At 46.8% G+C, this 24,223-nt stretch overlaps 1 protein-coding gene across 1 annotated transcript; it reads right to left on the bottom strand.

Annotated features, from left to right (window-relative positions):
- Positions 1–2,158: 2,158 nt before the first annotated feature.
- Positions 2,159–11,715, bottom strand: LOC137544068 (protein huluwa-like). Its single transcript, XM_068265134.1, has 3 exons — positions 11,077–11,715; positions 6,240–6,441; positions 2,159–2,382 (listed from the first exon to the last, which is right to left on the bottom strand). The coding sequence occupies exons 1-3, from the start codon at positions 11,713–11,715 to the stop codon at positions 2,210–2,212; spliced, it is 1,014 nt and encodes a 337-aa protein (XP_068121235.1). The 3' UTR covers positions 2,159–2,209.
- Between the last annotated feature and the right edge of the window lie 12,508 nt (positions 11,716–24,223).

Raw genomic sequence — 24,223 nt, forward strand, 5'->3', positions numbered from 1 at the left:
AGATTGCAAACAGTTCAATGTGATCATTTCTTTTTCTTCTCTAACACTCGTCTAAAAGAGACAATTTGGCTGGCTGCTGAACTACACGTATCAGAAATCCCTGTTCCCAAGAAAGTTGGTTAAATGCAAAAAATAATTCCAATTTGAAGCAAGATTGATTACAAAAATGTTGTATGAAAATTAATGGAGCTGGAAAATGGTTTAATTCCACCTTGACGGAATTCAATGGATCCATTTTCAAGCTGCAATTCCTGCATCAACTCGGAATTGCAAATCATTGTCCAGTCCTATACAAGGTATCCAAATCCGCTGTACGGTGTCACCTAAGGAGGACACAAAATTTGGACGTCACCAGAGGAAGTGACCTCACTGGATGAAGATTTATGATTGGCTACTGTGGGTACTTTGCCTAACCATGCAAGCCAAAGTAAAATACAGACACTTCATATATAAAATAAGCATATAAAAACAATGACATGACATTTCTACAGTGACCATTACACAGACTTAACACAAGCTCACAGATTTAAAGTCTGCATAGATTTGTTTCTTTCAACTACACGTAAAAAGTCAGGACTACCCAACAAAGTGTCACATAAAGTAAAATGTATCCATTTCCTCAGTGATGATGAGCAAGAATATGACTCATAAATGCAATTTTAGTTTTACTTCAGACACATGTAAGGGGCTAACCAGGTTCGAGAACTGCTGGTGATCTAGAACTTGGTAGCCTCAATTAAATGGCAACTGTCAGTTAATTGAGGCTACCAAGGTATAGATCACCTGTTCCCAATTCTGATTAGCCCTGCCCATTTAAACTTAAAATTTGCATGTTGTGCTAATATTTTGCTCATCACTACCTCATCGAGAAAGTTTCTCCCTTTCGCTCCACATCTTAAAATGTAAGGCCATTGAACTTCACAATTCCCTGGAAGAATGGTATGCGTCAAGCAGAGGCCAAATCTACTGAAGAAATATTGTGGATAGGAACCACTATAAATGACACTCAGAGGAAATAAAAGTTACTAATATTCATCTCTTTGTATCGGATCCTCAGAGAGGTTTCAGAGTAAGTATAAAGTAGATATTACAGCCCTGCTCTGGCCAACCCTTGTTTAGACATCCAGGAGAGAGAGGGGGAAGTGAAGGAAATTCTTCTCAATGGCGTTAGACCACAATAAAAACCCGAGAGAGATTCTAACCCTTCTGTATTCCACCCAACATGAATATAGGCGTTATTTTTAGACAGAACTGTCGAAGTGCAATTTCCATAGAAGGCTGGAGGCATCAGCTGTGCAGATTAGAATGTGACTTGTAAGTGTTAGTAACAGGTACAGGGGTACAGGGTAAAAAAGCAGCGATGGATAGGGTGAAATATGCAATTGGGCGATAGGGAAGACTGTGGGATTGTGCAACAGGGTAACGCAAGTGCTTCTATTAAATGAAAGGGGGGGTGACATTGATAGGCTGGCCAAAGGTCACCATAAGTGGTTGGGATCAGTGGAAAATAGAGGGGTCAGGTGGACTGTTAATCCAGAACGTGAAGATGAGAGTCAGGAGTCATCTAAACATATTTGAGTATAAGAACAAATGTAATATTCCACCAAGTGATGTCAGGGCGTGAATGGAAAAGTGAAGATTCAGTGATAAATACTTGTGGAGGGACAAGTCTGGTGAGGTGAGTATAGAGGTGAAGACTGAGGACCTTAGCAAGTTATACATAGAAATAGGGGTGCTCTGAGAACTCCCAGCTGTGCAGAGATTCAGGAGGACTGGGTTCCGCAAACATCAAAAAGTTATTCTTCTAGCTAGTAAATCTTGTGTGGTAATATGTGGTGGGTCAATAAGGGATACTGTGTGGTGGGAGCAAAAAGGGTTATGTAATAAAGAGATGTCCTTATAGGTTAGGTCATTGTAAGGAGCTCACAAAGTGTTCATTTTGTGTGGTGGGACAGCAGGTGAGGACAAGGAAGAGTGTAGGGAACTTCTAGAAGACAGAGTTGGAATAGAGTGTTGAGTGTGTATAGAATCAATGGAAAAAACATTGTTTGGGTCAGAGAGGTGTAGCGTGAGAGGATGTAGGATATGTTTGACAACAGGTTCTCTTAAACCGGACAATACAAGGTAGAGTTAGATGGGAGGTAGGAGTGTAGGTGAAACCCGGGTGGTTGCACATGTCGGTATTGCTCTTCAGAACATAGTTCTCCAGTCAGACCCAGTACTGCTTGCTGCAGATGACTGGGAGGTTTTGGTTCTGTCTCTTCTCCATGCGGAGCCGGTTCTTGCGCATGTAACAAGGGTCGTAGTAGTCCCATTCCATTCCCGAGGTCCAGGAGTGAGAGCCAGAGTCGCTGTCCGAGGACAGGATGTGCAGAGAGATACCTGCAGAAGAAGAAAAGATGCTTAGACTATCTGTATAATGCCTGAAGCTTTAGTGGTTGAGCCCCGGCATTCACCTCATCATCCTGCCTCTAGTGTCACCTCAAGAAGAGGTCTTCAGTCCACCAAAGAGGATTCATAATATGACCAGCTTAGAAGCATCCTCTGCATTAGCACCGAAATATTACCACCACTATTTCCAGCTGTTATCACAACCTTTTCTCCGGGAATCTGACCACAGCTGTTCCAAGATCTCAGCTCTGGCCTCTGATTTTGGCTGCCACCAACACCTCATCCTCAGTTTCTGACCACAGCGGTTACCAACATCTCAGAAAATGTGCCTAGACCCCATTATGGCAGCCCTAGGTGCCAACCACTGTCTCCATCTCAACCTCATTACATACAGGTAGTTGCCTCAACCACCAAGGATGCAGAAAGTCTATGGGCAGAACCAGAGCTCTGTACGGGGCTGATGCGATTTGGAATCTATTCATTACCTGACAGTTGATTAATCAAGTATCAGTTAAGCCTTGTACACACTAGCAATTATAATTGGCCAATGATTGGCCAATTTTACCACCTCCATGCAGTATGAGGGCCAAAAGATTTTAAATACTATGAGCAGACTGCAGGTAAGCTCCCATACTACCTGGAGGTGGTACAATTGGCCAATCATTGGCCAATTATAAATTCATAGTGTGTTCAAGGCTTCAGTGTTTGGGGAGTGCAAACTCTTGGTAGAGCAGAAGAAGCTGCCTAGTCAAATTTTGCAACACATCTCTACTAGCCATCTCCACCACTTCACCCACCAGCTACCTCCACTAACAACCTTTAGGTCACCACCACAACTTACCACTATCTGTACCAGCCAGTCTCTCACCACCAGTACCCCTCCACCAGTCTCCACTCACCACGACCATCACTGCAAAATGATTTATAAACAACTCTTCCATTCTATGTTATCAACTGTAACCACAAGACAGAGTGAGCCAATAGAAAAAGACTGGAGCAGCTCAACACAATGGAAAAGTAGAAATAGGTTTCCCTTTATTAATAGTAAAATGTTAAAGAAAAAAAGTATACCCCCAAAAGGTTTTGTCTGCTTTACGGTAATGTGTGCAATAAAATTGCATTAGTTCTTATCTTCCTGAAATTTCTGCAGTCCTCAGAAGTTGGGCAACAAAGGCCTCTGCTAAACTTTTAAATCTAAAAATAGGTAACTGATTTTTTTTAAACAAGCCACATTGTTGGCATGCATTTTTAATATGCTATTGAGATGCCCTGGTTGCCATGAATGGTGCTTGCTTCACTTAAACTAATTGAAAGTATGTCCAGAAAGCAATAGAGAGCTCCACAGCACGAGGTTCTTACCCCACATACACCACACACTCAAACACGCATATGGGGAGATGGGTCCGCATGTTAAAGGGCAACTGAACTGAGAAGACTATGGAGGCTGCCAGGTTTATTTCCTTTTAAATAATACCTTTTGCCTGGTAGCCCTGCTGGTCTGTTTGGCTGCAGAAGTGTCTAAATAACACCAGAAACAAGCATGCAGCTGATTTGACAATGTCAGAAACACCTGATCTGATGCATGCTTGTTCAGGGTCTATGGCTGAAAGTATTAGAGGCAGAGGGTCAGCAGGGCTGCCGGGCAACTGGTATTGCTTAAAAGGAAATAAACATGGCAGCCTCCATATACCTCTCTCTTCAGTTGTCCTTTAAGAGCTGGCTTTATCATAGCCATGATCTGACGTGTGTACCGCCTACTCCGCACAAGGGCCAGACCACAAGCCACACTAGCAAACAGTCCCGTGAGCCAGATGTAACAGTCCAGATGCCACATCAGTGGCATAGGGATCACCATAGCAGCTGCTATGGGGCCCATAGTGTGAGTGGCCCATGGCCAGAGGTCCACAGCGGGCCTCGTGGACACCCTCGGCTGGGCCTCGCCCCTCAGATGCAGGGCAGGGGAGCATAAGAAGAAGTGACTTACCTTTCCAGGCTCCATTGGCGAACTACGGCCTCCAGGCATTGCAGTCTCCATGACTACAGTGGCCTCTCCCATGTGTTGAGAGAGGGCGTTCTAACCATAGAGACCGGATCAGCTGATTTTGGCGTGCGGACCTGAAAGCCGAGTGCCGAAACTGGGCGCCCCATAGCAGCAATGCTATGCTGCGCGGGGCGCGTAGCGGTAATTCAGGGCACTGGCGGCTGCCAGACCCCAAATTACATCTGCCTCCGAGTTGTGGCAATAGTATTTAACACCGCCTTGGAGTTTAGTGGCAGCGGTGAGCAGGGCCGGTTTAAGCAACAATGGGGCCCTAGGGCAAAATAAACCTGGGGGGCCCCCCCCCAACATATACCCCGGAACAAAAATCGGCATTAGGGGACCTTTTTTGCAGCTGGTATAGTCAGGGTGTGAAGTCCCAATCGGTCAGAGCTCCACATTCTGGCTATCCCAGCCTGCATGGGATACAAGGGGTTAAAAAGTTTCAGGAGGGGGGACCCCACAATTTTTTTTTTAAAAAAAATTCCCACACTCTAAACATAAAATTTTTTGGGGGGAAAATAGGAAAAAATTCCAGGGATCTTCATACAGCCATATTGCGGCTGTATAGCGATCCCTGGCCAAAGCGCTGCGGCTGCGTATAGATCCCCTGGAAACCCCGTCAGTAAATTGATTGCGCTTTCGTTTGATACATGTAAAATGACACTACAGTTAGGTTTGCTACTAAAAGTTACATTTACCGCATTTAAAAACTATACTTTTTTCCGTCTAAACTTTAAAATCGATTTTCTCAAAAACTATAAGGTCTTTTTGAAAAATTGTTTTTTCCTCTTATTTCTAATGATCTCCTTAACATATCCTGCAAATTTAGGGTTTCTAGCATTTAAGGTGGATTTGCTATTAACCATTAAAGTCGGCAGGTTTTTAAATGTGTTTTTTTTTTCCTTTAAAACTTTAAAATCGATTTTCTCAAAAACTATAAGGCCGATTTGAAAAACATTTTTCCCTCTTGTAGCCACTGGGGGCCCCTACAAGCTCTGGGGCCCTGGGGCAGCTGCCTTCTTTGCCTTAATGATACCGCCGGCCCTGGCGGTGAGAGCAGATTTTGCTGCCCCGGGAGGCAGAGCTTTGAGCTGCAGCTCTGCCTCCATGCACGTCAATCTGCCCGCGGTCCTCCGCCTCTCCCTGCTTCAGTGAAGGAAGATTGAGAGGGGCAGGGAGAGGCGGCAATCAGCGGGGATTGATGCGAGAAGAGGCAGAGCTACAGCCCTAAGCTCTGCCTCAAGCAGGAAGCATTCCCCGCAATTAGACAAGGGGATTTGGGGGTATAAACCTCTCATTTTGCCGCGGGGATGCAGCGTTTTAGCACTAGCTATAGTGCTTTACATAAATAGAAGTTAAAAACGCGGATTTAGACTCGCTTCAGAGTCTCTTTAATTGCCTCAGGTGTGCGGCTGGGAAAGAGGTGGTTAATTACCCAGATGTCTGGGGGCTTCTATGCGTATCACTCTTGGACGCGATTAATGAGATGCATTCCACAACTCAACAGGGAAGGAGGAAGTGCGCGGTATTGAGTCGTGGAACGCATCCCCTTGGACGCGTCCAAGAGTGATACGCATAGAAGCCCCCGGACATCTTGGTAATTAACCCCCTCTCTCCCAGCCGCACACCTGAGGCAATTAAGCCTCATTAGGATCATGAATTTGGATACTTTTCTGAGCCCATCACTACTGGACAGAAGAGAAGGGGACTCTTGCCAGTTATGCAGGATTAGTTGTTACACCTTGGACTTGTTTCAATAGAGACTTTATAGAAGTAAAAGTTTTTGTCTCTGGTCTTAAATACTGACCTGCACTGACCCCAAAGTCGCTGTCCAGTCCTGGGCCAGGTAAGCTGCTGTTTGGGGAAAACAGAGTGGACGTGTCCCCCGATAGGATGCTACTGGCATTCTCAAACATGGCAGAGCCCAGTGGAGTGAAGGTCCTGATCTCAGGAGGACGTTTCCTCTGAGTACTGGTCTTACGGGAAAACTTGACCTTCGGCGTTACCGCCTAGAATAAAACAGACGCATGATTAGAGAGGATCAATGATATACAAATTATCCCAGCGCTAGTGGGAAAACTCATAGGGACATTCCGGTAATGTGATCTGTTGCTGTTTCAACAGTTCTCCAATGACACCACCCTGTAGAAATGTTAGGTTGTAGTGATTACAACTGCCACACACTATTCAACCAGTTCCAACGTTTCAAGTTGCAGAGGGGACTGTGATTGGACAACGGTTCCTAACCATACTAGCTCCATTTTTTTCAGCTTGGAATTGGGCCAGTTAAAAAAAACAAAAAAAAAAACAAACAAAAAAAAAAACCAGGAGTAATTTCATTGGCCCAATGCCCAAGCTGTATACCATTTGCATGCAAAAGATAAAATGCAAACTTCAGCCAATACATTTCGATTGCACAGATATGGAGGAGATATGTGCAGTACTGGTGGATTGGCTGCTAGCTCGAATCATCAGCCATGTTATTCAGGAGTGATCATTGGAGATAGAAGCAACCCGGAGACATTCTGGTGGCATGGTGGGCAGCAGGAAGTACAGTGGTCAGCAGGAGAGGCCTAGAACCCAAGACTCGTATATGAAACACAAAGGTCCTGATCTACTGTAGTTCTCCTGGACATCATTAGAGAAAGAAACCCCACCCAGATACAAGTTACTTATCTAGTTTGGTTGACCCAGCAGAAAACCTTATAGGGAACAGTTCTCCAATCACAGCACCCTCTACGGCAGGGGTCTCAAACTCGCAGCCCATTTGCGGCCCTCGATACAATATTTTGTGGCCCTCGCTGGCAAAAGCTTCCTTATAGTTCGCTTCAGTGCTCCCAAGTAATCCGCCGCATCCCCGCCGCTAAACGAGGGCTGCAGAGCCCCCAAATCGCCCGGGGGCAATCCGCCGGCATTTCCTGGAAGGGACAGAGCTTTCAGCTTCAGCTCTGCCCCTCCTGATGTCAATCGCCGCACGGATCGCCGCCTCTCCCCGCCCCTCTCTGTGAAGGAAGAGTGAGAGGGGCAGGCAAAGGCGGCGATGCGCCGCGATTGTGAAATTCCTTATGCGGCCCAGCCTCATCCTGACTTTGCCTCCTGCGGCCCCCCAGGTAAATTGAGTTTGAGACCCCTGCTCTACAGCATAAAGCCTTGTAATTGGCTGAATAGTGTGGGCGTAGTTTACTACAACCTATCTGAAACATAGCAGCTTGAGAGGATGCCGCCCACCCAATCACATTTGTAAAATTATGTATTCGGGAAGCAGGGCAGTTTCTAGGCTAAATTGTACCCACGGCAAGGCTGTAAAAACTGTGCCCCCCCCCCACCCTGTAGACTCAGGAACCCTTACTCTTTAGGGACAGCCACAGGTCACGAGTTAGATCTGCCTACTTACTAGTGACCAGCCGCTCATCCAGGAGGAAGCAGTGCAGGGACCAGGAAAACACACAGGCGAATAGAGCCCCGGCAAGCCGACTCCTCCATGGGCGCCGAGCACTGACAACCTGCAGTACCGATACAGGACATCAGGTGTCCTCAGGCGGTGGTGACGTGATGATGACTTGACGTTTGACGCAGGCAGCCCAGGAGGAGTCAAGGAAGGTGATCGCTCGTAATCTTTTTTTCTTCTTCCATTTGGCTGCACCATGTGTCACCAGCTCCCTAGCGGTTATGTCCTTCTGCCTGCACCCACCTTCTTCTACTACCTTGTCTGAGCCCAGGGCGCTCGCCCTGCTCAAGAAACGGCCTTGTTGGGAAGACTCCTTTCAACGGGAAGGGCTAAAACTACTTAATCCTTAATAGGGTAATCCACTACACCCACTTTTAAACACTTATGAGGTTTTAAAAAAAAAAAAAAAAAAACATTTATGTACTGCAAAAGTTTGCCGTGGTATTTTGAAGAAATGTTGCCCTTTTAAAACCTCATAAGCTTCCAATCAGGTTAGCTGAATTTCCTGCTTGGTCACTTGGACTAGCACCCAGATGTACATGCAGAGGAGGGGCGCGGCTGCATTGCCTGTACCGAATGTTTGCACCCGACAGAGCCATTGGAGTTCCGCTTTTTACAGAACAAGATTTTACAGCCCAATCGCCCGGGTCAGTAAGTTTTGTTGCATTCCATTTTCTGGGAATTGTTAAAATTGGTGCTATTCTCTACTGATTTGTCCTTGCCACTAGTCTAGTTTAGGGGACCTAGCAGGAAACCTCATCTGGAAATTCCGCTAACATGATTGGGTTGACAGCACCCTCTCGAACTGCCAGGTTTCCAATAGGTGGTAGTAAACTACGCCCACACGATCCCACCAATCACATCACTTCATGCTGTAGAGGGAGCTGCAATTGGTGAACTGTTTCCTATAAGATTTCCTTGCTGAGTCCACTAAACTAGACTAGTGTCGAAGTTTTGAATGTGATGCAAACCTGGAACAATAAAATGCAGTTGGTGCTGACTTTTGCTGGCCCGACTGCAAGCCGCTTGTAATAAAACATGCATTTTTCCGATAATAAGACTAGTTGGAAATCTGATAACATGTCTAGTTGTGATATTCAGTTAAGCTAGGCACACGCGAGATAAAAGTCTTTGGAAAATAAAAGATGAAAGGCCAATTTTACCGCATCCATATAGTAGTAGAAGGGCCAGCAAATTTTGAATACTAAAGCTGAGTACACACGAGATTAAAGTTTTTGAAAGATCAAAGATAAATCTGCAGATAATCTTCATAAAAAAAAAAAAATTCACAAAAGACCTCAAAAGATCCAGATGAAAGATATTTGTCGCTCGATCTTTCAGATCCAGCCTGGTGGATCTGATCTGCCGATGAATGTCTGAGTGTGTATGAGATCTCCAGATATTATAGACATTGGCTATCATTCATAAAAATGTGTTCGGTAAAAAAATCTGGGCGGGAAAATACCGCATTACCGTAATTTTAGACTTCTGTGTGCTCATTCATAAAATGTTTACAGTTGCGAATGCGATAGAAGTTCGGTGAACTAGGCTGGCGGTAACATGAGAAGCTGCCTGAGTGGATACATTTTCTCTGTGCAGAGACAGCCTTACAATAAGAGAGGCATCCCCAGCTTCCCTTTAGATGTGCATTATTTTTTTTTTTTTAAACTGCCTCTCCTTGCCCTGAATCTTCTCTGAATCTGCTATTAGTCTTTCTAAACAATCTATTTAATTGCTGCAGCTTAGAAGAAGTTCAAGTGTTACACATGCAGGCTTTCTGATGTAAAATAAACCAAACACATGAAAACAGGTACCCAAGAGGTTAAAAAAAACACAGCCTGGGTATTATGGAAAGCCGTTTTTGTTCTGCTCTAGCTGCTGTCAGAGATCTGTCTCCATTAACTTTGTTGTTATCAGCATGCTTATCACATCTTCAAAGCAAGCGGTATTCTCCATCCCAATACCGCCTGCTCTAAGATTTATGATTTGACATTTAGGAACATGTGTTGAGATAATCACAAGGCGGTAATTTACCTCACTGCTCGGTAATTTGAGCTTTTCATGCGGAAACAGCTTTTATGAATTGACATTTTGCTAAGTGCTCTCAGTAAAGTCAGCTGTTTTCAGCATTACCGCATGAGGTAATGCTTTATGAATGATAGCCTATGAATGCATTTTGCAGGAACTGATCTTTTGTAGGAACTGAATTTTTGCAGGTGTACAGCATCTTTAAAAAGTCTTACAAACCTCCCTGACAGACCTATGTGGCAGATACATTCCTTAGTTTGCAAAGATTTGTATCTGATGGAGGTACTCAGCTCAATAGAATAGACTGTGTAGACTAGAGTATGGCTCTCCTACTACATGGAGATAGTAAAAATGGCCTGTAATCTTTCATTTTCCAAAGACTTTTATCTCATGTGTGTGCCCAGCTTTAGGACTGGAACCCATTAGGAGCGATTTTCAATACCGGTTGCTTGGCAGTCCTGTTGATCTCTTTGGCTGTAGTAGTGGCTGAATCACACACCTGAAACAAGCATGCAGCTAATCCAGTCTGATTGCAGTCAGAGCACCTGATCTGCATGCTTGCTGAGGGGCTGTGGCTAAAAGTATTAGGGCTCTTTCACATTAGGGCAGATTTTCAACGCAACGGGTAAAGTTTGCGTTACCCAAGGTAAAATGAAAGCTCATAGACTTTCATTTTAGCTTTCACATATAACGCTGCGTTTTTGTGCGTTGCGTTACACTGCACCCAGGCACAGTTTTTCAGCCGACGCTAGCTTTATGCATTACAACGTTAGTCAATGCAAAACGCACACTATGCGTGTTTTTAAACCGGTAACGCAGGCAATCAGTCCCAGAATGCAACAGAGGAACAATGTAGAAAGTTGAAAACTAAAAAGAAAAAAAAAAATTACCTGTGCTGTAACGCATTGAAAACGCACACTCACTGCAGTGCAACGCATATCAAAATGCATTAAAACGTATGCTTTGAGCGTTCTCCAACGCAAGCTCTGACGTGAAACACATGATCAGCAGGAGAGTCAGGCAACTGGTATTATTTTAAAAGGAAAAATCCATATCCTTCTCAGTTTAGGTTCCCTTTAAGCCCTTAGTTTGGACCACCAGTGTGTCCCACACCAACACAACCATCAGTAATCTCTCATTAGGTGCTCTGGAGAAATGGTGGACTCACCTTCTTAGCCAGGGCTGCCGATGGTGTGTTTGGAGGAGCCACATTACACCTGGTTTCTTCATCACTGGAGGACCTCATACCTCCTCCATCATCTTCCACCTCATTCCAGCTTCTGCCCCTGTCCTGAGGTGTGCCACAAGACCGGGACAAGGAGCAAGGCCTGCTGGATCCTGCCCAGAGCGGGTGCAGCGAGGAAGGACGTTCTGGGGTCTCCTCTAGTCTATGGAACCAATCTCGGGACTGAATCCTCTCCTGGGACACGTTAGCACATTCGCCCAGCGCCAGGGTGGCCTCCAAACCATGGCTGATGCTACTATAGCACCCATCACACAGTGGCTTGGGAGCAGGTAGACAGCCAGCCGGCACCCTGCTGCGCGGACCTTGGGTTGTCCTGGGCCAGGGAGATTTGCCTCTCTGTCCACCTCTCCGCTTGTCCCGCTTTTTCAGGGAAAGGATCGGCAGGCGGTGGAGCAGAAGGAAACAGTTGAGGAAAAACAGCAGAAGCACACAAGGGATGAGGATAAAAACAAGAAGAGCCAGAGAGGGCTGCAAGGGCAACCTACCCTCTACTAGTGGAGCATCATGGGAGGAAGGGACCCCCCTGGCTAAGGGAAACACTGAGGGAGGGATGGACACCATTGCATTTGCTGGACACTTTACTATTTGGAATGGGAAAGATGGGGGAGGGGAGAGAGCACAGGCAACACCAATCCCAAAACCCGGAGAACGGATCAGGGAGCTGGGTCACCCAGCAGACAGATGAGCTGATGATCAGTCTCTGCTCCAGGACTGGGATCAGCAGCATAGCTCCGTATAGACAATGCTGCTGCCCCCATTCTGAGAATACATGTTCCCTGGCTGGCATGTTTAGAGATGATGCTAGTTCTGGCTGGCATGCAAATTTTTTACAGTTTCTAGAGATGGTCAGTGAGATGCTAATTCTGGCTTGCATGCAAATGATATGCAAGTTGTATACAGCTTCTAGGGATGGTCAGTGAGATGCAAATAAGTCCAAGTAGATTATGCAAATTTATGCAGCTCGAAAATTGACCAATTGAATTTCACCTTGGTAGGATTAAGGCCTCTTTTCCATGGACTGTTGATGGGCAGTGAAATGCCTCACAAATGCTATCAACTGCTCACTACTGCCTGGTAACTGCTCACTACTGCCTGGTAACTGCTCACTACTGCCTGGTAACTGCTTGCTGAGCACACAGCTCAACAGTTCATGTTCTTTTTCACGGACTGTTGATAGGCAGTGAAATGCCTCTCAAACTCTCACAACTGCTTGTTGCTGCCTGGTAACTGCTTGTCGCTGCCTGGTAACTGCTCACTGCTGCCTCGTAACTGCTTGCTGAGAACACAGTTCAACTGTCTGTGGAAAAGAGGCCGTAAAGGACAACTTTAGTAAGGCCTCTTTTCCACGAACTGTTGAGCTGTGTGCTCAGCAAGCAGTTGCCAGGCAGCAGTGAGCAGTTACCAGGCAGCAACAAGCAGTTGCCAGGCAGCAGTGAGCAGTTACCAGGCAGCAGTAAGCAGTTACCAGGCAGCAGTAAGCAGTTGCTGCGTTACCAGGCAGCAGTGAGCAGTTGTGAAAGTTTGAGAGGCATTTCACTGCCTAGAAACAGTTTGTGGAAAAGAGGCCTAAGAGGGATATGGAGGCTGCCATATTTATTTCCTTTTAAACAATACCAGTTCCCTGGCAGCCCTGCGGGTCTATTTGGCTGAAGTAGTGTCTGAGTAACACCAGAAACAAGCATGCAGCTAAGATCAGATCTGACAATAATGTCAGGAACACCTGATCTGCTGCATGCTTGTTCAGGGGCTATGGCTAAAAGTATTAGAGGCTGAGGATCAGCAGGACTGCCAGGCAGGATTTATTTCCTATTAAGCAATACCAGTTGCCTGGCAGCCCAGCTGATCCTCTGCCTCTAATACTATTAGCCATAGCCCCTGAACAAGCATGCAGCAGATCAGGTGTTTCAGACTTTAAAGTCAGATCTGACAAAACTAGCTGCATACTTGTTTCTGGTGTTATTCAGATACTACTGCAGAGAAATAGACCAGCAGGGCTGCCAGGCAACTGGTATTGCTTAATAGGAAATAAATATGGCAGCCTCCATATACCTCTCACTTCAGTTGTCCTTTAATAGGTCAGTTTTCAAGATGCATAAATTTGCACACAGACTTTGCATTATCTTACATCAATGTGGAATTATTTGCATTAGGGGTGGTCAATAAGATGCTAATAATTTTGTGTTGATGCAGTATTATGCAAATTATGCATGCAAATGTATGCAGTTTGAAACTGACCAATCAAAGTTTACCTCAGCAGGATTTGATTGGTTCATGTTCAAGCTGCATATATTTGCATACAAAATTTGCATAATACTTCAACTTGAAATTATTTGCATCTCATTGATCCTAGGAGGCAGGGCAGCCATCAGGGGAGGACAACTGATACTGCAGTGAGGGACCCTGGGCCCCCCCAAAGTGCTGAAAAGGCCGCATGTGCTGGCTGCGGGCCTGTGGCTTGCTCACCAGCACACCACGTTCCAGCACTGAGAGAAGAGTGACATCAGCGCTTGAACGTGGAGAGCAGATGAGTGAGCTCATTACAGCGGACTTTCTATACTGGGGAACCACCTATATCTGGCTACAGGCTACCTATACTGGGCCACCACCTATACCTGGCTACCTTTACTGAGGGCACCAACTGTACCTGTCTACCTATACTGGGGCGCCTATACCTTGTTACTTATACCGGGGGCATCTGTACCTGGCTAACCTATACTGGTGCACAACCCATACCAGGCTACCTATACTGGAACACCACCTATACTTGGCTACTTATACTGGGGCGCCTAGAGCTTGCTACCTATACTGGGGGCACCTGTACCTGGCTAACCTATATTGGTGCACCACCAATACAAGGCTACCTATACTGGGGCAACTATACCGGGGCACCACCTATAGTTGAATACCTATACTGGGGGCACCTGTATCTTGCTGGCCTATACTGGGGCACCAGCTATACCAGGCTACCTATACTGGGGCATCTACACCAGGCTACCTATACTGGGGGCACCACCTATTGCTGGCTACTTATACTGGGGGAACCTAAACATGGCTACCTATATTGGGGGCACCTATACCTGGCTAGGGCAGGGGGACGAGCTAAGGCAGAAGGGGACAAGAGGTAACACAAGGGGATAAAAGAGGCAGAGGGGGAACAGAGGTGGACAGAAGATGCACAGGGAGAAAATAGAAGAGACGAGAACATGAGGTCACACAGAGGGACACAAAAGAGGCACAAACTGAGGTGAGACAGAGGGGGACAAAAGAGGCACAGGAAGAAAAGAGGGGGATAAAAGAGAACGGACCTACAAGTCCCTATCTCATTTGTTAACTGGGGACTACCTGTATGTCGCATCACACTGTGCATGCCGCTTTCTTCAGTGTCGGAGCCATGAACATTTTTCTCCGCAGCACTCTTCGCGCACGAACACATGGGTGGGGTGGCTAGTGGGCGGGCACAGCAACCAGTGGGTGGGTCCAGGGAGGGGGGGGCCAGGCCTGATGATGTGTGAGGGGCTTCAAAATTTCAGATGTCGGCCCTGCTAGGAGGAGGTAGGGATGGTCTACTCTAGGAGATGCAAATTAGGGATTAATTTGCATCTCCTAGAGTAGACCTTCCCTACGGGCCCGTTCTCAGTTGAGCGGGAATCGCGCGATTCCAGCTCAAGGCAAATCGCTAGCGGTTTTATAAAAACCGCTGCAGCATGTAACACATGGCAGAGTTCTCACTGCCGCGTTTGCGGTTAGCGTTAACCGCAAACGTGTTACATGCAGCGGTTTGCCGGCGATTAGCGTTTAGCGATCGCAAATAGCATGCATAGCATGCTAATTTGCGATCGCTCCAAAACCGCCGCAGTTTCCAGTGATTTTTTCCACGTTAATGGCGGGAAAATCACTCCCGCAAAACGTTTTGCGATTTTAGATGTGAACAGAGCCTACCTCCTCCTAGTAACATTTGATTGGTCCATTTTCGAAAGGCATACATTTGCAAAACATCATCACAAAATTTGAATCAACTCTGAATGACTTGTGCCTCACTGGTCCCCCTCAGCAGCTTGGAGATGGGCTATTCCAATAGACTTCCTGCAGAATCTGGCCAAGTTCCAAGCTGCATGAGGTGTGTATTAGGGCCCTTTCACACAAGCAGTTGCTAGGCATTGAAAAGACTGTCGAACTCTTATAACTGCTCGCTGCTGCCTGGTAACTGCTCGCTGCTGCCTGGTAACTGCTCGCTGCTGCCTGGTAACTGCTCGCTGCTGCCTGGTAACTGCTCGCTGCTGCCTGGTAACTGCTTACTGCTGCCTGGTAACTGCCCACTGCTGCCTGGTATCTGCTCTCTGCTGCCTGGTAACTGCTTACTGCTGCCTGGTAACTGCTCGCTGCTGCCTGGTAACTGCTTACTGCTGCCTGGTAACTGCTCGCTGCTGCCTGGTAACTGCTCGCTGCTGCCTGGTAACTGCTCGCTGCTGCCTGGTAACTGCTCGCTGCTGCCTGGTAACTGCTCTCTGCTGCCTGGTAACTGCTTACTGAGCACGCAGTTCAACTGCCCATGAGAAGGGGCCCTTAGGGCTGGCTGGTTCACACTACAAGAACTTTTCTAAGCGCCTCTGATTTTAAAAGCTCTTGCTAATGTTATCCTATCCTGTCTGCCACCCGCCAGTGCAACTCGGTTCAATTTCAATGCAGCGGCATTGCAGAGGTTGTATCACCACACTTGTCAGGCGTTGATGTCGTTACTGGGCGGCGGAGGAACGCAACATGCCGAGTCTGAGCCTGGCTGTGGCAGTGCTCAGATCTCACTCGTGGGGGGAGGGCGTGTGGTACTTGTGCAGTGCCGGTTATCGGAAAAGATGACAAGTATAGGGGTGATAGGAGGATGGGAATAGAGGGGACAGTATGACAGGTATAGGGGGGTTGAGGGGGTGACAGAAGGGGGATGGGAATAGAGGGGACAGTATGACAGGTATAGGGGGGTTGAGAGGGTGACAGAAGGGGGATGGGAATAGAGGGGACAGTATGACAGGTATAGGGGGGTTGAGGGGGTGACAGAAGGGGGATGGGAATAGAGGTGACAGTATGACAGGTATAGGGGGGTTGAGGGGGTGACAGAAGGGGGATGGGAATAGAGGGGACAGGATGACAGGTATGGGAGACTGAGGGGGTGACAGAAGGAGGATGGGAATAGAGGGGACAGTATGACAGGTATAGAGTGGTTGAGGGGGTGACAGAAGGGGGATGGGAATAGAGGGGACAGTATGACAGGTATAGGGGGGTTGAGGGGGTGACAGAAGGGGGATGGGAATAGAGGGGACAGTATGACAGGTATAGGTGGGTTGAGGGGGTGACAGAAGGGGGATGGGAATAGAGGGGACAGGATGACAGGTATCGTGGTGGTGGGGGGTGACAGAAGGGGGATGGGAATAGAGGAGACAGGATGACAGGTATGGGAGACTGAGGGGGTGACAGAAGGAGGATGGGAATAGAGGGGACAGTATGACAGGTATAGAGTGGTTGAGGGGGTGACAGAAAAGGGATGGGAATAGAGGGGACAGTATGACAGGTATAGTGGTGATGGGGGGTGACAGAAGGGGGATGGGAATAGAGGAGACAGTATGACAGGTATGGGAGATTTAGGGGGTGACAGAAGGGGGATGTGAATAGAGGAGACAGGTATGGGAGGAAGGGGGGGGGGGTGACTGAAGGGGGATAATAGAGATGGGGAGGGGGGAGGGTAGAGGACTGCCATTGGTTATGTATAGAAGGGTTTGATCTCATGAGATGTACTTTGACTAATGTACAGCTCCCAGTATCTCTCAGCACACTGACTGACTATATACAGCTGCTGCCTCTTCCAGGCCCGTCAGGCTGTTTAATTCAGCTCATGAGCTGCTGATGAGTCCTGGGAGACACAAATACCCTCTGTGACAAATAACTGCCCCTCTCGCTGCCGAGCAACTGAGGCCCAAAAGCCCCGCCCCCTCTTTGGGAGCGCTGTCCCTCTGTTCCTCTGTCTTCCTCATTTGTCCCTCTTTCAGGACTCCTGTACATCTAGATTTATGTTAATAGATGTATTTTTCTACTGAAAATGAGTTTGACGTTTAAACTTGATCTCCATCCTTTACATTGATGTATTTCTTATTTTCATATGTTGATATGAAGGAAAATGAACCAGGATAGAAAGGATCAGTGTGGTTTGGATTATAAGCATATTTTTCGTATGAAATCTTTATGCTCTGCGTGACTGGGGGTGTGACGGGGGCGTGGTTAGATGTGTGACAGGGGTGTGGCCTAAGTGTCCCTCTTTCTAATCTCAAAAAGTTGGGAGGTATGAGACTAGTTTACAGATGTGTTAATATATGTATTTTTCTACTGAAAATTGACTTTGGTATATTTCTTATTTCCAAATGTTAAACTGAAGACAGACTACTGATGATATATGATGACATGACCAACATGATCTGAATGATAAAACTACATCCGTCTGATTCTGAGTTCTTTGTGATATGCATGGCGAGGGGTGTGGTGGAGGCGGGGTTAGAGGTGTGGCAGGGCGTGTCTTAAAGGGGAACTGAAGAGATAGTTATATGGAGGCTGTCATGTTTATTTCCTTTTAAGCAATACCAGTTGCCTGGCAGCCCTGCTGATCCTCTGCCTCTAATACTATTAACCATAGCCCCTGAACAAGCATGCAGCAGATCAGGTGTTTCAGTGGTTCAGACTTATAAGTCTGATCTGACAAGACTAGCTGCATGCTTGTTTCTGGTGTTATTCAGATACTACTGCAGAGAAATAGACCAGCAGGGCTGCCAGGCAACTGGTATTGATTAAAAGAAATAAACATGACAGCCTCCATATAGCTCTCTCTTCAGTTCCCCTTTAAATTATCCCTTTTTCCTATCTCAAAAAGTTGGGAGGTATACACACCTGAAACAAGCATGCATCTAATGCAATCACAATCACAATAAAAAAGGTAGTGTTGTTCCACCCCCAAGGTAAATTGTGCAAATTCCACTAATAGAAATCAGGGGGTTTTATATGAACAAAACTTGTCTTTTATTCTTCATTCACTAAATCTTCAAGATTTCGGACAAAACATGTGGACACAACTTCTTCAGAATTCCAAATTATACAAAGAGAATGCCTGACACGTGTTTCACGGCCAAAGACCGCTTCATCAGAGGCATGCAGTATACACACATCTGTTAAAAACATACAGTACAATATGCCAGGGCTGTGGAGTCGGTCCAAAAATCCACCGACTCCGACTCCCCAGTTTAGGATTCCACCGACTTCGACTCCTCTAATTTGCATATTACAATTTTGTTGAATAAAAGTATGTAACATGAAATTTGTCTCCTAACTGCCAACGCTTAGGAATTTTACAAGACAACGGAAGTGTGAAGGATATGTAGACTACTATATTTATTCCCTTTAGACTAAAACTAGTCCTTGGTAATTGTACTTGTAAAAGGTACAAACCGGAACAAAGAACATCTATCAGGCCCTAGGCAATGTAAGTGTGGGTACATGTAAGAGCGATGTGCAGGTACTCAGAGTCAGCAGGGGAATGAGGAGATTGTAAACAGACAACACCTCTGTGTTCAATGTGCACAGCATTCTCAGTGGATTCCCTGCAGCTCTGTGGAGAGTGCATATGTAGAGTATAGTACTACTGTGTAACAAAGTAAACCTGAGACTGATGAAATTAAAGTTTTATACATACCTGGGGCTTCCTCCAGCCGCCTCCAGGATAATCAGTCCCTCGTTGTCCTCCTCCGCCACCCGGATCTTCTGCTATTAGTCCAGGCACTTGAGCCAGTCGGGCGTAGTGCGCATGCACACACTCCGCCGCCAGGAGCATACTACACCTGTGCAGCACTATTGCGCAGGTGCAGAATGTTCCTGGCTGTGGGAGCGGCATGCTGACTGGCTGAATTACCAGGACTCATAGCAGAAGATCGGGGTGGTGGACAGCGAGGGACTGATTAGCCTGAAGGGGGCTGGAGGAAGCCCCAGGTATGTATAAAACTTTACTTTTCATCCGTCTCAGTTACCCTTTAATTTGTAGTCACCAAACCAAATTTTAACAACATATCAAATTATTTGATTTCATCAGCAAAGGGAGTGCATACATTTGCATAAATCAGCATCAATGCAGAATTATTTCCATCTCGTTGACCATCTCTATTAGTGACACAGCTACACATCAGGGCCCGTTTCCACTGTTGCGACGCGATTTCGCCGGCATTCCGACGCTTGTAAAAACGCATGCGGATGCGTTTCCGCATGCATTTTTACCCGCGATTTCGCGTGCGATTTCGCATGGCAGGGTGCCATGCGAAATTAACCATGACACTGCCAGGGCAAAATAACATTGAAAAAGGTGCGAAATCGCGGGTAAAAACGCATGTAACAAACGCATGCGTTTTTACTATTAAATACATTAGCGGCGATTCGCACGGATTCCCGACGCAGGCGAATTCTGTGGGTCCCGTCGTGCAGATTTGGCCCGCCGCCAAATCGCTCCCGCACGCCGCACATGTGGAAACAGCCCCGGCCACTTCAGTGTAACAAGCGAATCCGCATCTCGTCGCCGCATGTGGATTCGCTATGGTGGAAACGAGCCCTCAGGCTTTATTCTTACAGCATAGATGTTATTTAGTATATATAAGAGATTAATGTGTACACATCATATATACAGTCACAATCAGATGTGTATATCTGACCTTAAAAATACGGGGACTGCTTTATTGAAGCAGCACAAGTAACTAATTTTGATTGGTTTATTTCATTTTTGTGGACTAAACACAGCTATTACTGTATTTATACATTATTTTTAATGACTATTATCTGAGAAATAGAACATTTTATGCATTTTTTCCCGACTCCAGGCACCCAAAATTGCCCGACTCCACGACTCCGACTCCACAGCCCTGCAATATGCATAAGGTGATACATACCATATAAGATCTATGCATACATCAGGATACAAAGGCCAGAAAAATAAATCATAATCTTACCAACAGTAGACCCAGAATAGATCACCGCAATCTAAAAAATTGCATATATAAAATAAATATCAATACCATATACTGTAGTTGTGTCCACATGTTTTGTCCACAACCTTGAAGATTTATTAAATGAAGAATAAAAGACAAGTTTTGTTCATATAAAACCCCCTGATTTCTATTAGTGGAATTTGCATGCATCTGATGCAGCCAGAAAATATGACCTCCATGCTTGTTCGGGGTCTATGGCTAAAAGTATTAGAGGGTGAGGCAGAGGATCAGCAGGACAGCCAGGCAATCTGCATTGTGTAAAAAAAAAACCACACAAATATTGCAGCCTCCATATACCCTCCCCGGTACATCTCCTCACTAATTTCCAGATACAAACCCAATCGCAATCTCAGATCGGCACATAATCTTCTGTTGTCCTCCTCTAGAATCACTTCCTCACATTCACGTTTACAAGATTTTGCACACGCTTCACCCCTCCTCTGCAATGCTTTCCCACAACACATCTGTCACTCGCCAACCCTTTGTTAACTTTAAACGCTCTCTAAAAACTAATTTGTTCCAACAAGCATATGCGCTACCTTAGGCCACTTCCCTTTGTACTAAGACCGAATTGCACTCCTACTAGGTATCCTAAAACACACTGCCTCTATATATTTATTGTATTCTACCCCTCCTCTTGTTTCCCACCATTCCCTTTAGATTGTAAGCTCACAAGGGCAGGGCTCTCTCCCCCTTCTGTGTCTTGGAAATCATTATACATTTTATTTATCATGTTACTTTTATCACTGTCATTACCACTTCTGTATTCTGTATTTTATATCATTTTTGTATATTGTTACTAATTATGTATCTATATATATAATAGACTAAAGGTGCGTACACACATGCGACTATAGTCGTTTGTAACGATCGTTCCCCGATCTTTACCAACGACGATCGTTACAAAAAACGAACCACCGACTATTAAGGCAAACGACGAACGAGCCAAATCGCTACAAAAGTAAGTTCTGTCTCGGCGGATTTTAACCAACGACGATCGTTTGCAAAAGTAGTACATCGTTGGAAACGGTCGTTCATACTAGGCTTGACATGCGCATTTCACTGTTTCTCTGTGAAACTTCTCATTTTTATGCGCAGGCGCAATAGTTGCTTTACATGATGTAACGTTCGTTCTAACGATCAGATCGTTACACACCTTTTAAAACTATCTTTACATAGGTCGTTCTTTAATCAATTAAAAGTTCGTTCGTCGTTCTCAACGAACGATCGTTGTCGCATGTGTGTACGTAGCATAAGTGCCTCAACCTTCAAACAAGAAGAAGAAGTACTTTGCATGAGAAAATTTATGCGTGCTCAAACACCAAGTTTAAGGCCTCTTTTCCACGGACTGTTGAGCTGTGTGCTCAGCAAGCAGTTACCAGGCAGCAGTGAGCAGATACCAGGCAGCAACAAGCAGTTACCAGGCAGCAGCAAGCAGTTACCAGGCAGCAGTGAGCAGATACCAGGCAGCAACAAGCAGTTACCAGGCAGCAGCAAGCAGTTACCAGGCAGCAGTGAGCAGATACCAGGCAGCAGCAAGCAGTTACCAGGCAGCAGCAAGCAGTTACCAGGCAGCAGCAAGCAGTTACCAGGCAGCAGCAAGCAGTTACCAGGCAGCAGCGAGCAGTTACCAGGCAGCAGCGAGCAGTTACCAGGCAGCAGTGAGCAGTTACCAGGCAGCAGTGAGCAGTTGTGAGAGCCATTTCACTGCCTATTCACAGTCCATGGAAAAGAGGCCTTACCCTAGCAAGTCTGACATTGCAAATCTGGCCTAATTGGCTATTCATGAGGCAATGCTCATGCAAATGCATGCACAAACCAATACCACAAAGCAGTCACCCTGCTACATGCTACATTAGCACTATCCGGTTTAGTGCACACCAGAGCGGTTCGGCAGCGTTTTGCGATCCATGTGCGGCTGCGGATACGCTTGGGTAATGTATTTCAATGGGCTGGTGCACACCAGAGCGGGAGGCGTTTTGCTGAAACGCATACTCCCGAGGTGAGGCATTTTTTGGATTGCGGAGGAGTTTCTGCCTCCAATGTAAATTATAGGAAAAACGCAAACCGCTCTGAAAAACGGCAGTTCAGAGCGGTTTTGCAGGCGTTTTTGTTACAGAAGCTGTTCAGTAACAGCTTTACTGTAACAATATATGAAATCTACTACACCAAAAACGCTTTACAAAACCGCAAAATGCTAGGTGAAATGCTACAGAAAAATAAGAAAAAGCGTTTCAAAATCTGCTAGCATTTTGCGGATCTGCTAGCAGTTTTTGGTGTGCTCCAGGCCTCCAGGAGCGCCACGGGGAGGATTCCCAATGCCCCCTTTTTATAAAACTGGGGGGACCGCAGGGTCCCAGGCTCTCTCACTGCCTGGAAACCACAGCGGCACCCCGGAGGGGGAGGCTGGGTGGCGTGGACGACCCCCCCCCCCCCCAAGTGTGGCCAGCGCCGGGGAGAGCCGTCTGCACCCACCTCCCAATATTAAAAGCAGGCACTTACCTTAACGTCCATTGCGTTCTGCTACATGCGCATTAATTTGGGGGCACCACATGAGAAAGGAGAGAAGCATGGGTCACCCCGAGCTTTAGAGCTCGGGGCTGGCTCACATACAGCACTCCAGAGGGGGGGGGGGGGGGGGGAGGACAGGCGCACTCACTCCAGGGTTCACACCACCGGAGCAAGCCATCCACCACCTGCCTCCAAAGGATACAAACTGCACAAAATGCTTTCCATGAGAAAATTAATGCGCATGTAGCAGAACCCAATGGACGTTAAGGTAAGTGGCTGTTTTTAATATTAGGAGGTGGGTGCGGACGGCTCTCCCCAGCGCTGGCCACGCTTGGGGGGGGGGGGGGCGGCTGCGCCACCCAGCCTCCCACTCCGGGGTGCCGCTGTGGTTCCCAGGCAGCGAGAGAGCACTTTGCAGTATTGTTTTTTTGACCCTGCATAGTTTGGCATGCGAAAGCAAATGCATATTTGCATGAGCATTGCCTCATGAATAGCCAATTAGGCCAGATTTGGAAAGCCAGACTTACTAGGGTTAAACTTGGTGTTTGAGCACGCAAAATTTTTCTCATGGAAAGCATTTTTTGCAGTTGTATCCTTTGGAGGCAGGTGGTGGATGGCTTGCTCTGGTGGTGTGAGCCCTGGAGTGAGTTGTCTGCGCCTGTCTTCCCCCGACCCCGGAGTGTTGTATGCAGGGGCGTATCTGGGTAATATAGAGCCTATGGCAAACACTGAAATTGCGCCCTCTCCCTTCCCTGGTTAGAGCCCCCTTCCTCTCTGAAAACAGCATCCTTTCTTGTGTACTTATGTTATTGCTGCCTGTGTTCTTTGGTTTGGGACATTGCTAAAGTTACCTTTTTATAAATGTCTCTTCTCATTTCCTCTCTATCCTCTTCTAACACTAAGCCAAGTGCGCCCATCATACTTAGATTAAGTAGCCATGTTTCCCAGATTTAATCTAATCTTAGGTCTGAATGATGGGAAGGAATGGGGGCAGGCATGGGGCGCAGCACAGGGGCAGGCATGGGGCACAGCACAGGGGCAGGTATGGTGGCACAGTACAAGAGCAGACATTGTGCCCATGGTGCTGTGGCGCCCATGGCAAGAGCCATACCTGCACCCCTCTAGATACGCCTCTGGTTGTATGTGAGCCAGCCCTGAGCTCTAAAGCTCGGGGTGACCCATGCTTCACTCCTTTCTCATGTGGTGCCCCCAAGTTAATGTGCATGTTGCAGAACGCAATGGACGTTAAGGTAAGTGCCTGTTTTTAATATTGGGAGGTGGGTGCGGATGGCTCTTCCCGGCGCTGACCACACTTGGGGGGGGGGGGGGTGCAGCTGTGCCACCCAGCCTCCCCCTCCGGGGTGCCACTGTGGATCCCGGGCAGTAAGAGAGCCTGGGACCCCGCAGTCCCCCGGTTGTATGGGGGTATTCGGAATCCTCCCCGTGGCGCTCCTGGATAGTGCTAATGTAGCATGAACTAATACCCGCAGGGCGATCGC

Source organism: Hyperolius riggenbachi, chromosome 1, assembly GCF_040937935.1.
Source record: "Hyperolius riggenbachi isolate aHypRig1 chromosome 1, aHypRig1.pri, whole genome shotgun sequence".
Lineage (NCBI taxonomy): Eukaryota > Metazoa > Chordata > Amphibia > Anura > Hyperoliidae > Hyperolius > Hyperolius riggenbachi.

What these genes read in the sequence shown, in the direction of transcription:
- LOC137544068 (XM_068265134.1), bottom strand. Translation starts at nt 11,715, where the DNA reads ATGGTGTCCATCCCTCCCTCAGTGTTTCCCTTAGCCAGGGGGGTCCCT. An exon ending in CGGCAGCCCTGGCTAAGAAG is followed by an intron (nt 6,442 to 11,076) that starts GTGAGTCCACCA and finishes GTTTTATTCTAG; the next exon opens with GCGGTAACGCCGAAGGTCAA. An exon ending in CGACTTTGGGGTCAGTGCAG is followed by an intron (nt 2,383 to 6,239) that starts GTCAGTATTTAA and finishes CTTCTTCTGCAG; the next exon opens with GTATCTCTCTGCACATCCTG.